The sequence below is a fragment of the Nesoenas mayeri genome (assembly GCF_963082525.1).
Source record: "Nesoenas mayeri genome assembly, chromosome: 2".
In the NCBI taxonomy this organism is placed as follows: Eukaryota; Metazoa; Chordata; class Aves; order Columbiformes; family Columbidae; genus Nesoenas; species Nesoenas mayeri.
Window position 1 is genome coordinate 1,502,275 of NC_137543.1, and position 14,032 is coordinate 1,516,306.

Sequence of the window (14,032 nt, forward strand, 5' to 3'; positions counted from 1 at the left end):
AGCCTCTCCCGGGGTTGGGGACCCAGGCGTTCGGGCCTCAGAGCGAACCTCCCGCTCCCGCCGCGCCTCAGCCAATGGGAAGGGAGGGAGCGGAGAGTGACAGCAGCACCAGCCAGTTGGAAGGGGAAGGGGAGGGGACTCAGGCGTCCGGGCCTCAGAGCGAACCTCCTGCTCCCGCCGCGCCTCAGCCAATGGGAAGGGAGGGAGCGGAGAGTGACAGCAGCGCAAGCCAATGGAAAGGGGGAGACTGGAACGTTGGGCCCGCCTTCCGTGGTGCAGCGCGCTCCCTGATTGGTTAGAGGCGGGGAGGCAGCGCGCATGCCCGGAAGTGCGGAGGGAGCGGGAGAGCGGAGGGGCCGGCGGAGAGTGGGGGGATCTGGAGTGAGGTGAGTGGGGGTCCCTGGGATGGGGGGAGCGGGTTGGGGGGCCCCTGGGATGGGGGGTCCGGGTTAGGGGGCCATGGGGGGGTCCCTGTGACAGGGGTCCCGGGTTGGGTGGGGGCTGGAAGGGTCCCTGTGAGGGGGGGCCTGGATTAGGGGGTCATAGGGGGTCACTGTGAGGAGAGAACGCGGGTTAGGGGGGTCCCTATGATGGGGGGGAGGGTTGGGGAGGCCATGGGGGGGTCCCTGTGACGGGGGAGTCATGTGGAGGGGGCTAGAGGAGTCCTGGGGGGGTGAGATGTGTTGGGGGGGTTTGGGGGTCCCCGTGATCTGTGTGTGGGGGGCAGGTTAGGGGGGTTGTGGGGGGGTCTCTATGATTTGGGGCTGGATTGGGGGGACTAGGGGGGGGGGCGGATTGAGGGGCGTCTCTGTGATGGGGGGGGGCTGGATTAGGGGGGTTGTGGGGGACCTTGTGTTGGGGGGGTGCTGGGTTAAGGAGGTTGGTGGGGGTCCCAAGTTAGCGGGGTTCTGGGGGTCCCTGTAATGAGAGGGGGCAGGTTAGGAGGGGGTGCTTGTGAAGTGTGGGGGGCACATTACAGGGGTTGTGGGGGGTCCCTGGGATGGGGGAGCCGGCTTTGGGGAGCTATGGGGGGGCAATGAGGTGTCCCTGTGATGGGGGAGCCGGCTTTGGGGGGCTATAGGGGGGCAATGGGCTGTCACTGTGATGAGGGGCTGGTCAGGGGGACTGTGGGGGGGATCCCTGTATTGGGGGTGGCTGGGTTAAGGGGGCTGGGGGGGGTGGAGTCTTGGTAAGGGGGGCGGGGGGCAGGTTAGAGGGAGTCCCTGTGTTGTGGGGGGGCGACACTGGGGGGTCGTAGGGGGTCCCTGTGATGGAGGGACCAGGTCAGGGGGACTGTGGGGGGGGGTCCCTGTGATGGGGGGGGCTGGATTAGGGGGTCATGGGGGGACAGGTTGTGGGGGGGGTCCCTGTGATCGGGGAGGGGGGAGGGGGTCATAGGAGGAACCAGTTTGGGGGGTGCAGAGGGTCCCTGTGTGGGGGGCACCAGGTTGTGGGGGGGGTCCCTGTGATGGGGAGGCTGGATTAGGGGGTCATGGAGGGGCAGGTTGTGGGGGGATCCCTGTGATGGGGGGGCTGGATTAGGGGGTCATGGCGGGGGCAGGTTGTGGGGGGGTCCCTGTGATGGGGGGGCTGGATTAGGGGGTCATGGGGGTGCAGGTTGTGGGGGGGGGTCCCTGTGATGGGGTGGGGGTCATAGGAGGAACCAGTTTGGGAGGTGCAGAGGGTCCCTGTGTGGGGGGCACGAGGTTGTGGGGGGTCCCTGTGATGGGGGGGCTGGATTAGGGGGTCATGGGGGGACAGGTTGTGGGGAGGGGTCCCTGTGATGGGGGGGGGTTGGATTAGGGAGTCACAGGGGGAACCAGTTTGAGGGGTACAGATGGTCCCTGTGAGGGTGGCATCAGGTTGTGGGGGGTCCCTATGATGGGGGGCCAAGATTAGGGAGTCATGGGGAGGTCCCTGTGATTGGAGGGGGGAACAGTTTGGGGGGGTGCAGAGGGTCCCCGTGTGGGGGGCACCAGGTTGTGGGGGGGTCCCTGTGATGGGGGGGCTGGATTAGGGGGTCATGGGGGGACAGGTTGTAGGGGGATCCCTGTGATGGCGGGGGGGAGGGGGTCATAGGAGGAACCAGTTTGGGGGGTGCAGAGGGTCCCTGTGTGGGGGGCACCAGGTTGTGGGGAGGGTCCCTGTAATGGGGGGGCTGGATTAAGGGGTCACGGGGGGACAGGTTGTGGGGGGATCCCTGTGATGGGGGGGCTGGATTAGGGGGTCATGGGGGGGGCAGGTTGTGGGGGGGTCCCTGTGATGGGGGGGCTGGATTAGGGGGTCATGGGGGTGCAGGTTGTGGGGGGGGGGTCCCTGTGGTGGGGTGGGGGTCATAGGAGGAACCAGTTTGGGAGGTGCAGAGGGTCCCTGTGTGGGGGGCACGAGGTTGTGGGGGGTCTCTGTGATGGGGGGGCTGGATTAGGGGGTCATGGGGGGACAGGTTGTGGGGAGGGGTCCCTGTGATGGGGGGGGTTGGATTAGAGAGTCACAGGGGGAACCAGTTTGAGGGGTACAGATGGTCCCTGTGAGGGTGGCATCAGGTTGTGGGGGGTCCCTATGATGGGGAGGCAGGATTAGGGAGTCATGGGGAGGTCCCTGTGATTGGAGGGGGGAACAGTTTGGGGGGGTGCAGAAGGTCCCTGTGTGGGGGGCACCAGGTTGTAGGGGGGTCCCTGTGATGGGGGGGCAGGATTAGGGAGTCATGGGGAGGTCCCTGTGATGGAAGGGGGGGAACAGTTTGGGGGGGTGCAGAGGGTCCCTGTGTGGGGGGGTCCCTGTGATGGGGGGGCTGGATTAGGGGGTCATGGGGGGCAGGTTGTGGGGAGGTCCCTGTGATGGGGGGGGTGGGGAGGGGGTCATAGGAGGAACCAGTTTGGGGGGTGCAGAGGGTCCCTGTGTGGGGGGCACCAGGTTGTGGGGGGGTCCCTGTGATGGGGGGGCAGGTTGTGGTGGGGGTCCCTGTGATGGGGGGGGTTGGATTAGGGGGTCACGGGGGGAACCAGTTTGAGGGGTACAGATGGTCCCTGTGAGGGTGGCATCAGGTTGTGGGGGGTTCCCTGTGATGGGGGGCCTGCATTAGGGGGTCATGGGGGGTCATTGTGATTGGGGGGGGGGGGCAGGTTGTGGAGGGTCCCTGTGATGGGGCAGGGTCTGGATTAGGGGGCCATAGGGGGTCCCTGTGATAGGGGGGAGAGCCAGTTTGAGGGGTGCAGAGGGTCCCTGTGAGGGTGGCATCAGGTTGTGGGGGGGGTCCCTATGATGCGGGGGCAGGATTAGGGAGTCATGGGGAGGTCGCTGTGATGGGAGGGGGGAACAGTTTGGGGGGGTGCAGAGGGTCCCTGTGTGGGGTGTCCCTGTGTTGGCCGGGGCAGGTTGTGGGGGGTCCCTGTGATGGGGTAGGGGCTGGATTGGGGGACTCCCCAGTTCCCACTGCCCCCCCATCTCTAATTCTTCCTTGTCCCCCCCATTTCTCCCCGCAGCGCCCCCCACCATGCGCTCCCTCCTCTTCCTCTGCGCCCGCCGCCTGGTGGGCGACCCCCGCGCCCTGCGCCGCGTCCTGGCGCTGGTCCCCGCCGAGCTCTACCCCGTCCTGTTCCGCGCCGCCTGCCTGGACGGACGGACGCCGGCGCTGCCGCCCCTGCTGGCCGCCTGGCCCTTCCCCCTCCTCAGCTTCCGCCACCTCTTGGGTCACCGTCACCACGACTGTCATCGCGATTGTCACCTAGGGGACAAACCCAGCAAACCCTGCGTCCAGGCCGTCATCCTGGCCGTGGTGGCGCAGCTGCGCCGGGCGCTGGACGAGCCCTGCGGCGGCACCAGGTACGTGCCGGGGTTGCCGAATTGCACAGGAGATGATTTTCTTCTTCCTGGGGAGGGGACGTGGAGTTGACGACACTTGGGGCCATCGGATCGACCGCGGTGACCGACCACGGGTTGGTTGTTTGCGCGTGTTGTTTCCCCGGCTTGTTTATTCACCGATTTCTCGTTTAGCGCCAGACGCTGCCGCCTGCGCGTGCTGGACATGACGGGTCTCCAAGACGATGATGCCGAGCGCGGCCCGGAGGGGATGAGCCTTTGGTCCGGCACGGTGGCTTTGGCCAAAGCCACCCTCGAGGTCTCCAAACACCACCGCGAGTGCCTGAAACGCGGCTCCAAACGCCACAAAGGTCCCTTGGGCGCCTCGGTGGCTCCGCAACCCGTCGCCGTGGAGGTTCGCGCCGATCTCTTCGTCAACGCCGCGTCCTTCGCCGTCCTCCGCGACGCCCTCCGTGCCGGCGCCGCCGCTCCCCTGCGCCTCAAATGCCGCGACTTCCACGCCGAGGAGCTTTCGGTCGCCGGCACCGTGAGTTTGCTGGAGCTGCTGGATCCTGCCGCCGTGCGCCGGGTGGATCTGCGTTTCAACAACCTGGGCTTGGCCGGGCTCTGCGCCGTTTTGCCGCATCTCGCCCGCTTCACCCGCCTCCTCAGCCTCAAGCTGCCTTACAGCAACGTGGACGTGCGGCGAGCGGCGGCGGGGACGGACGCCGGGCTCCGGTGTCTCGCCAAGCAGCTGGGGAAGCTGCCGGCTCTCCGTGAGCTTAATTTAGGCTCCTCCAGGCTTTCGGGGAAACTGAGGCAGCTTCTCAGGTAAGTTCAGGTGAAGCAGATCCCCAAATTGCTCTTTTTGTGCGCAGGGGGGATTTTTTGGCGTGCGATCCGGGTGGTTTTGGCGCCGTTCCTCCGGGAACGCGGTATATAGACAAAGTTCAGCCCGGCACTAGCGCAGTGACACTTCTCTGGGCTCATGGTTTGTTTCTCCCCCCGGCAGCGACCTGCAGGCCCCAGTGGAAAGTCTGGAGCTGCCGTTCTGCTCCCTCCTTCCCGGCGACGTCGCCTTCCTTTGCCAAAGCCCCCATGCTCCGGCGCTGCAGAAACTGGACCTGAGCGGCCACGATCTCACCGAAAACCTTCTCGGACCCCTCGGGCGTCTCTTGGAAGAATCTTCGGCCTCGCTCCGTCACCTGGATCTGGTGGAGTGTCGCCTGACGGACGCGCGGTTGGAGGTTCTGCTGCCGGCGCTTTGCCGCTGCTCCCATCTCCGGTGCTTGGGACTGTTTGGGAACCCCCTCTCCACGCCGGGACTCAAGACTTTGTTACGGAAAACGCTGGTTTTGCCGGATTTGCACCTGGTTGTTTACCCGTACCCCGTGGATTGTTACAACCACGAGCCACCGCAGCCGCTCCCCGGCTCCGGTTGGGTTTTTGAGGACGCGGTGGACGAGGAACGTTTGGCGGCGGTGAACGCCGAGCTGTGTCAGATCCTGGCGAGTTCCGGCAGAGCCGACACCGTCTGGACCACCAACCTCTGCCAGCTTGGAGCCCTCGACTACTTTGCCTTGTAACCAAAAACCTGTAGCATTTGGTGTGTCCCGTGGCAGCTGGTGACGCGCCGCGGCCTCACCGCCATCCCACCTCATCCTTCCTTTTAAAATTTGGTGTTTCCTCCTTTTTTTGGTGTTTTTCTGGCACCTTTTCCCTGTTATTGTCACCGCGTCATCAGCCACGGATGGGTGTTGGTAACACCCACCGGTGCCTCGTGTCACCTCCTTCGCCGATTAATTAACGCCGCGCAACTTGATGAATAAATCGCCGCCGCTCGGCAGGCGTTGAGGTCGCGGTAAGCGTAACCACGGCGCCGTTTATAGGTAGACCCTACAATAACTCAACCAAATCGTGGTGAGCGCTCGACGTGGAATTGGACTTGTTAAACCTTTTTTTTTGGTTGTTTTTCACAGATTTTGTTATTTTTCACAGATTAACGCGAGTCGCCGCACGCAGGGGCGACGAAGCACGTTGGGCGTCCCCCACTCAACCCTGACACGGCGTAACGGTGACATCGGCTGATTCGCCACCGTGGAGCAACGGCAACAACTCCCCGGTGAGCCGGTAGCGCCGGCCTTCCCAGTTAAAATGGGTGGGGGGCTGCGCCGGCCCCAGTTCGTACTCGAAACACGGATCCCACTCCAACGCCAACGCCGAGCGCACCAACCCCACGCCACCCACCCGTGTCGGCGCCGGGTGGTACAACCGCCCGTTTTGGGGTGAAACCACCAAATTTTGGGGCTGGAAAGGGACGGTCAAGCGGTCGCCGGCGCCGCAGTAAGAGAGGAGCCGCTCGGTGCCGGTGTCGGCGCCGGTACCGGTACCGGGGAGGATTTGGGTGAAGACCACGGGCTGGTCGTCGCAGCGCAGGAAGTTGCGCTCGCGCCCGCACAGCGACACGAAGGGGAATTGGGTTTCGTAGCGGCCGCTGCGGTTGGGCTGTAGTTGCTTGAAGAAGAAGGCGAGGAACCGGACGTCTGTAATTAATCGCCCGGAGGTTAATTAATTAATGAATTAGCGGTTGGGGAAGTCGGGAGGATTGGGGTTGGGTTTGTTAGCGGCGGTAGGGAAGAGCGATGGGGCGGTTCGGGGGGGAAACAAGCGCGCGTAAGAGTTATGGATGGCAGGAGGTGCTTAATTAATAAGGTAATTAATACACAAATGGTGCCCAATGGTTAATTTGTCACCGGCAAAGGTGGTGGAGTGGGGGCGCCCCCCTCCCAGTAGGGATTGGAGCCCAATTAAGGGTCTGAGCGCAATTAAGGACTGGATCCTAATTAAGGATTGGACCCCAATTACAGATTTGAGCCCAATTAAAGATTTGATCCCAATCAAGGATCAGATCTCAATTAATTAAGGATTGGATCCTAATTAAGAATTGGAGCCCAGTTATTTAAGGATCAGAACAGAATTGAGGATTGGATCCAAATTAATTAAGGACCAGATCCCCATGAGGGACTGGATCCTAATTAAGGATGGGAGCCCAATTAAGGATCAGACCCTAACTAAGGACTAGAGCCCAGTTAAGGCCTAGAGCTCAATTAAAGATTGGATTCTAATTAATGGTCAGAGCCCAATTAATTAAGGATGGGAGCCCAATTAAGGATCAGAGAAAAATTAAGCACCAGATCCAAATTAATTAAGGATCAGATCCCAATTGATTAAGGATTAAAGCCAAATTAAAGATTGGATCCTAATTAAGGCTTGGATCCAAATTAATTAAGGATTGGATCCTAATTAACGATTAGAGCCCAATTAAGAATTGGATCCAAAATAATTAAGGACCAGATGCCAATGACGGACTGGATCCTAATTAAGGATGGGAGCCCAGTTAAGGATCAGACCCTAATTAAGGATTAGAGCGTAATTAACGACTGGAGTTTAATTAAAGATTGGATCCTAAGTAAGGATCAGAGCCCAATTAATTAAGGATTGGACCCCAATTAATTGAGGATTGGATCCCAATTAAGGACTGGAGTTCAATTAAAGTTTGGATCCTAATTAAGGATCAGAGCCCAATTAATTAAGGATCGGGCCCCAATTAATTGAGGATTGGAGCCCAGTTAAGGCTTGGATCCAAATTAATTAAGGATCTGATCCCAATTAAGGATTGGAGCCCAATTAAGGCTTGGATCCAGATTAATTAAGGATCTGATCCCAATTAAGGATCTGATCCCAATTAAGGATTGGAGCCCAATTAAGGACTGGATCCAAATTAATTAAGGATCTGATCCCAGTTAAAGATTGGAGCCCAGTTAAGGCTTGGATCCAAATTAATTAAGGATCTGATCCCAATTAAGGCTTGGAGCCCAATTAAGGCTTGGATCCAAATTAATCAAGGATCTGATCCCAATTAAGGATCTGATCCCAATTAAGGATTGGAGCCCAATTAAGGATTGGAGCCCAATTAAGGCTTGGATCCAAATTAATTAAGGATCTGATCCCAATTAAGGCTTGGATCCGGATTAATTAAGGATCTGATCGCAGTTAAGGCTTGGAGCCCAGTTAAGGCTTGGATCCAGATTAATTAAGGATCTGATCCCAATTAAGGCTTGGAGCCCAATTAAGGCTTGGATCCAAATTAATTAAGGATCTGATCCCAATTAAGGATTGGAGCCCAGTTAAAGCTTGGATCCAAATTAATTAAGGATCTGATCCCAATTAAGGCTCGGAGCCCAATTAAGGCTTGGATCCAGATTAATTAAGGATCTGATCCCAATTAAGGATTGGAGCCCGATTAAGGCTTGGATCCAAATTAATTAAGGATCAGCGCCCAATTAATTAAGGATCAGATCCTAATGAAGGCTGATGGTGGGGGGACCGTGTTGGTGAGTGAGGGGGGTTGGGCAGATCTGGGCGGATTTGGGGTTCTGGGGTGGGAATTTTGGGGATTTTAGGGGGAATTTGGGGAATTTTGGGGCAGAGTTGGGGGAATTGGGGGGATCTGGGAGCTTTTTGGGGGGAATTTGGGGGTTTTGGGGAGTTTTTTGGGGGGTTTGGGTACCTTTGAAGCAGGTGATGAAGTTCTTGACTTTGGTGTCGTCCAGGAAAAGCTGCAGAAAAGCCAGAAAATGCCTCAAAACCCCCGAAGCTGCTGGTAGATCCTGGAGGGGGGCTGGGATCTGTTTAGGATCCATCTGGGATCCAGCCGAGGTCTTGGGGTATCCGACCGGGATCCACCTGGGATCTGTTTGGGTTCTACTTGGGATCTGTCCTGGGTCTATTTGGGATCCATCTGGGATCTGAGCTCCACCTGGGATCTGTCCTGAGTCCATATGGGTTTGTTTGGGGGATCTGGCAGTGGGATCTGTCTCAGGATGGTTTGGGATCTGTCCGGGGATCCATCTTGGGCCTGGCCAGGATCTGTCTGGAATCTGCCTTGAGCTCATGTGGGATCAATTTGGGATCTGTCTGGGGCATGTCCTGGCTCAATCTGGGATCTGTCTGGGATCTGAGCTCCGCACGGGATCTGTCCTGAGCCCACTTAGGGTTTTTTTGAGGGGGAATCTGCCTGGGATCCATCTGGGATCTGTTTGGGGTATGGGGTCCATCTGGGATGTTTCCTGAGCCCATGTAGGATTTTTGGGGAGGGAGGGATCTGTTGGTGGGATCTGTCTCCACTTGGTTTGGGAATCTGTCCAGGGTTTGTCTTGGGCCTGGCTGGGATCTGTTTGGGATCTGCCCTGGATCCATGTGCGTTCTATTTGGGATCTGTCCAGGATCTGACCCGTGTCCATCTGGGGTCTGTTTGGGATCTGCCTGGGGTTCATTTTTGGGCTGCCCAGGATCTGTCCCGAGTCCATATGTTGTCTTTTGGGGATCTGTCCAGGATCCATCTGGCGTCTCTCTGGGATCCATCCAAGATCTGTTCTGAGGCACATCTGGTTATTTATTTATGTTTAAAATCGGTGGGATCTGTCTCAACTCAGTTTGGGATCCATCTGGGATCTGTCTGGGATATTTCTTGCATCCTGTTGGGATCTGTTTAGGGTCTGTCCTGAGCCCAGCAAAGGTTTTTTTGGGGGGATCTGTCCTAGGTCCATGTGGGTTCTATTTGGGATCCATCCTGGATCCATCTGGAGTTTGTTCTGGGTGTCTCTGGGATCTGTCCTGAGTCCATCTGGGATATCTGGGGATCTGTCCTGGGTGTGTCTGGGACCTGCCCTCAATCCATGGGGGATCTGCCTGGGATCCAGCCATGATCTGTCCTGGGTCCACCTGGGATCTTCTGGGGATCTGCCCTGGATCCATGGGGGATCATTTTGGGATCTGTCTGAGGTTTGGTTTTGGGCTGCTCAGGATCTGTCCCGAGTCCATCTGGGATCTTCTGGGGATCACCCTGGGTCCAGGTGGGTTCCTTTTGGGATCTGTCTGGGGTTTAGTTCGGGTCTCTCTGGGATCTGTCCCGAGTCCATCTGGTGTCTTTTGGGGATCTGTCCAGGATCCATGTGGGGTCTCTCTGGGATCCACCCAGGGTCCACCCATCTGTTCTGAGGCCCACCTAGTTATTTATTCATTTATGTTTAAAATCGGTGGGATCTGTCTCAACTCGGTTTGGGATCCATTGGGGATCTGGCCAGGATCTGTCTGGGATATTTCTTGCATCCCGCTGGAATCTGTTTGGGGTCTGTCCTGAGCCCATCTAGGGATTTTTTAGGGGAACTGTCTTGGGACCATGTGGGATCTGTCCTGGGTCCATGTGGGTTCTATTTGGGATCTGGCTGGGGTTTGTTTGGGGTCTCTCTGGAATCGGAGTCCATCTGGGATCTTTTGGGGATCTGCCCTGGGTGTGTCTGGGATCTGCCCCGGATCCATTTGGGAGCTTTTGGGGATCTGACCTGGATCCACGTGGGATCTTTTGGGATCCGCCCCGGATCCATCTGGGATATTTTGGGGATCTGCCCCGGATCCATTTGGGAGCTTTTGGGGATCTGACCTGGATCCACGTGGGATCTTTTGGGATCCGCCCTGGATCCATCTGGGATATTTTGGGGATCTGCCCCGGATCCATCTGGGATCTTTGGGGATCCGCCCTGGATCCACATGGGAAATTTTGCGGATCTGCTCTGGATCCATGTGGGAGCTTTGGGAGATCTGCCCTGGATCCATCTGGGATCTTTTGGGATCTGCCATGGATCCACGTGGGAATTTTTGGGGATCTACTATGGATCAATGTGGGATCTTTGGGGGATCTGCACTGGATGCATCTGGGATCTTTTGGGATCTGCCCTGGATCCACCTGGGATATTTTGGCAGATACATGTGGGATCCTTTGGGGCTCTGCCCTGGATCCATGTGGTAACCTTTGGGGATCTGTCCTGGGTGTGCCTGGGATCTGCCCTGGATCCATCTGGGATCTTTGGGGGGATCTGCCCTGGATCCACCTGGGATCTTTTGGGGATCCATGTGGGATCTTTTGGGGATCTGCCCTCGATCAATGTGGGATCCTTTGGGGCTCTGCCCTGGATCCACGTGGTAGCCTTTGGGGATCCGTCCTGGGTGTGCCTGGGATCTGCCCCAGACCCACGTGGGATCTTTTGGGGATCTGCCCCAGATCCACGCGGGATCTTTTGGGATCTGCCCCGGATCCTTGTGGGAAATTTTGGGATCTGCCCTGGAACCACATGGGAAATTTTGGGGATCTGCTCTGGATCCATCTGAGATCTTTTGGGGATCCCTGTGGGATCTTTTGGGACTCTGCCCTGGATCAATGTGTGATCCTTTGGGGATCTGTCCTGGCTGTGCCTGGGATCTGCCCCGGACCCACGTGGGATCCTTTGGGATCTGCCCCAGAGCCACCTGGGATCTTTTGGGTATCTGCCCTGGACCCATCTGGGATCTTTTGGGATCTGCCCTGGATCCACGTGGGAATTTTTGGGGATCCACTCTGGATCCACGTGTGATCTTTGGGGGATCTGCCCTGGATCCATCTGGGATCTTTTTGGGGAATCCATGTGGGATCTTTTGGGGATCTGCCCTGGATCCATGTGGGAAATGTTGGGGATCTTTTGGGGATCCACGTGGGATCTTTGGGGGATCTGCACTGGATCAATGTGGGATCTTTTGGGGATCTGTCCTGGATCCATTTGGGATCTGCCCCGGACCCACGTGGGGTCCCCATACCTGGGGTTTTGGGGCTGCCCGGGATCTGCCCTGAGCCTCCATGGGATCCTTTGGGGATCTGTCTGGGATCCCCCCGGGATCCGCCCCGAGGCCTCTGATGCCATTTCAGGGACCCCCCCCGGGGTCTCTTTGGGATCCGGTGCCCCCGTTCCCCCCCCCCCCCCCCGGACACCCCGTTCCCCGCCTCGTGGGGCTCCGGGGGGGTCCCGGTACCTGCCCCTGGTGATCGATGTAGTAAAAATACTCGCGGATCCGCGGCGCGGGGCTCTGGCCCTGCCGGTACCCGGGCCCGGCCGCCGCCGCCCCGGCCCGGAGCTGCAGCCGCAGCGGCGCCGGGAGCCGCATCGCGACGCTGACAGCGCAACCGGCGCTAGGCCCCGCCCGGAAGTGGCGCCGCTCCGGGCGGAAGCGACGCCGGAAGCGGCGTCGGGGTGACGCCGCTACGGGCGGAAGCGGCCGCGGGAGCGCGGAGGGAGTCGACCCCAGAGACCCCGCGGAGCCCCTATAGAGACTTATGGCCCCTATAGAGACTTATGGCCCCTATGGATAGACACTCATCGGCCCTATAGATAGCCGTCTGCCCCCTATAGACGCTCATAGCCCCTATAGGCACCCCTGCCCCCCTACAGACGCTTATGGCCCCTATGGGTAGACACTCATCAGCCCTATAGATACCCATGTCACCCCTATAGAGACTTATGGCCCCTATGGGTAGACACTCATCAGCCTTATAGATACCCGTCTGCCCCCTATAGACACTTATGGCCCCTATAGACACCCCTGCCCCCTATAGACACTTATGGCGCCTATGGATAGACACTCATCAGCCCTACAGATACCCGTGTCACCCCTATAGACACTTATAGCCCCTATAGGCACCCCTGTCACCCCTATAGACACTTATAACCCCTATAGGCACGCCTGCCCCCCTATAGACACTCGTAGCCCCTATAGACACCCCTGCCCCCCTATAGACACTTATGGCTCCTATGGACAGACACTCATCAGCCCTATAGATACCCGTGTCACCCCTATAGACACTTATAGCCCCTATAGGCACCCCTGTCACCCCTATAGACACTTATAACCCCTATAGGCACGCCTGCCCCCCTATAGACACTCGTAGCCCCTATAGACACCCCTGCGCCCCTATAGAGACTTATGGCCCCTACGAGTAGACACTCATCAGCCCTATAGACACTTATAACCCCTATAGGCACCTCTGCCCCCCTATAGACACTTATGGCCCCTATGGGTAGACACTCATCGGCCCTATAGATACCCATGTCACCCCTATAGACACTTATAGCCCCTATAGACACCCCTGCCCCCTATAGACACTTATGGCCCCTATGGATAGACACTCATCGGCCCTATAGATACCCATCTGCCCCCTATAGATGCTCATAGCCCCTATAGGCACCTCTGCCCCCCTATAGACACTCGTAGCCCCTATAGACACTCCTGCCCCCTATAGACACTTATGGCCCCTATGGATAGACAGTCATCGGCCCTATAGATACCCGTGTCACCCCTATAGACACTTATAGCCCCTATAGGCACCCCTGCCCCCCTATAGACACTCATAGACCCTATAGACACCCCTGTCCCCCTATAGACACTTATGACCCCTATGGGTAGACACTCATCGGCCCTATGGATACCCGTGTGCCCCCTATAGACGCTCATAGCCCCTATAGGCACCCCTGCCCCCCTATAGACACTTATGGCCCCTATGGGTAGACACTCATCGGCCCTATAGATACCCGTCTGCCCCCTATAGACGCTCATAGCCCCTATAGGCACCCCTGCCCCCCTATAGACACCCCTGCCCCCCTATAGAGACTTATGGCCCCTATGGATAGACAGTCATCGGCCCTATAGATACCCGTGTGCCCCCTATAGATAGACACTCATCACTCCTATAGACACTCGTGTCTGCCCTATAGACACTTATAGCCCCTATAGACACCATGGCACCTATGGAGACCCCGGGGCCCTAAAGACACTTATAGCTCCTATAGACATCCATGTAGCCCTGGGCACCCCTATAGACACTTCTGCTCCCCTATAGACATGCCTGTCCTTATAGACACTCATCACCCCTATAGATACCCATGCCCGCCTATGGACACCCAGGGGCCCTATAGACACCCATGTAGCCCTGAGGACCCTTATAGACACCCCTGCACCCCATAGATACTCATGCAACCTTATAGATGCTCATAGCCCCTATAGACACCCCTGCTGCCCTATAGACACTCATAGCTCCTATAGATGCTCCTATGTCACTCCTATAGACACCCGTGCCTCTCATAGATACTTATAACTCCTATAGTCGCCTATGCACCCCTATAGACACCCATGCACCCCTATAGACACGTATGGCCCCCATTGCCATCCCTGCCCCCTATAGACACCCTTTACATACCCATGAACCCTTATACATACCTCTACTCCCTGTGCACTCCTGTAGACACCCATACAGCCCCTGTCTACCCCTATAGACACCTATATACCCTACAGACACCCACCCTCTCCTATA

At 57.9% G+C, this 14,032-nt stretch overlaps 2 protein-coding genes across 2 annotated transcripts; one reads left to right on the forward strand and one right to left on the reverse strand.

The window, feature by feature from the left end:
* Positions 1 to 316: 316 nt before the first annotated feature.
* LRRC14 (leucine rich repeat containing 14) lies at positions 317 to 5,913 on the forward strand. Its single transcript, XM_080340627.1, has 5 exons — positions 317 to 386; positions 3,483 to 3,822; positions 3,994 to 4,629; positions 4,811 to 5,659; positions 5,797 to 5,913. The coding sequence occupies exons 2-4, from the start codon at positions 3,494 to 3,496 to the stop codon at positions 5,382 to 5,384; spliced, it is 1,539 nt and encodes a 512-aa protein (XP_080196753.1). The 5' UTR covers positions 317 to 386; positions 3,483 to 3,493; the 3' UTR covers positions 5,385 to 5,659; positions 5,797 to 5,913.
* LOC308038273 (UPF0598 protein C8orf82) lies at positions 5,686 to 11,882 on the reverse strand. Its single transcript, XM_080340629.1, has 3 exons — positions 11,701 to 11,882; positions 8,369 to 8,417; positions 5,686 to 6,341 (listed from the first exon to the last, which is right to left on the reverse strand). The coding sequence occupies exons 1-3, from the start codon at positions 11,830 to 11,832 to the stop codon at positions 5,851 to 5,853; spliced, it is 672 nt and encodes a 223-aa protein (XP_080196755.1). The 5' UTR covers positions 11,833 to 11,882; the 3' UTR covers positions 5,686 to 5,850.
* Between the last annotated feature and the right edge of the window lie 2,150 nt (positions 11,883 to 14,032).

Coding starts and splice junctions, on each gene's coding strand:
- LOC308038273 (XM_080340629.1), bottom strand. CDS start 11,832: ATGCGGCTCCCGGCGCCGCTGCGGCTGCAGCTCCGGGCCGGGGCGGCG. Junction 8,418..11,700: donor ACATCGATCACCAGGGGCAG/GTACCGGGACCC, acceptor GCTTTTCTGCAG/CTTTTCCTGGACGACACCAA. Junction 6,342..8,368: donor CTTCATCACCTGCTTCAAAG/GTACCCAAACCC, acceptor GATTAATTACAG/ACGTCCGGTTCCTCGCCTTC.
- LRRC14 (XM_080340627.1), top strand. CDS start 3,494: ATGCGCTCCCTCCTCTTCCTCTGCGCCCGCCGCCTGGTGGGCGACCCC. Junction 3,823..3,993: donor GAGCCCTGCGGCGGCACCAG/GTACGTGCCGGG, acceptor TTTCTCGTTTAG/CGCCAGACGCTGCCGCCTGC. Junction 4,630..4,810: donor AAACTGAGGCAGCTTCTCAG/GTAAGTTCAGGT, acceptor TCCCCCCGGCAG/CGACCTGCAGGCCCCAGTGG.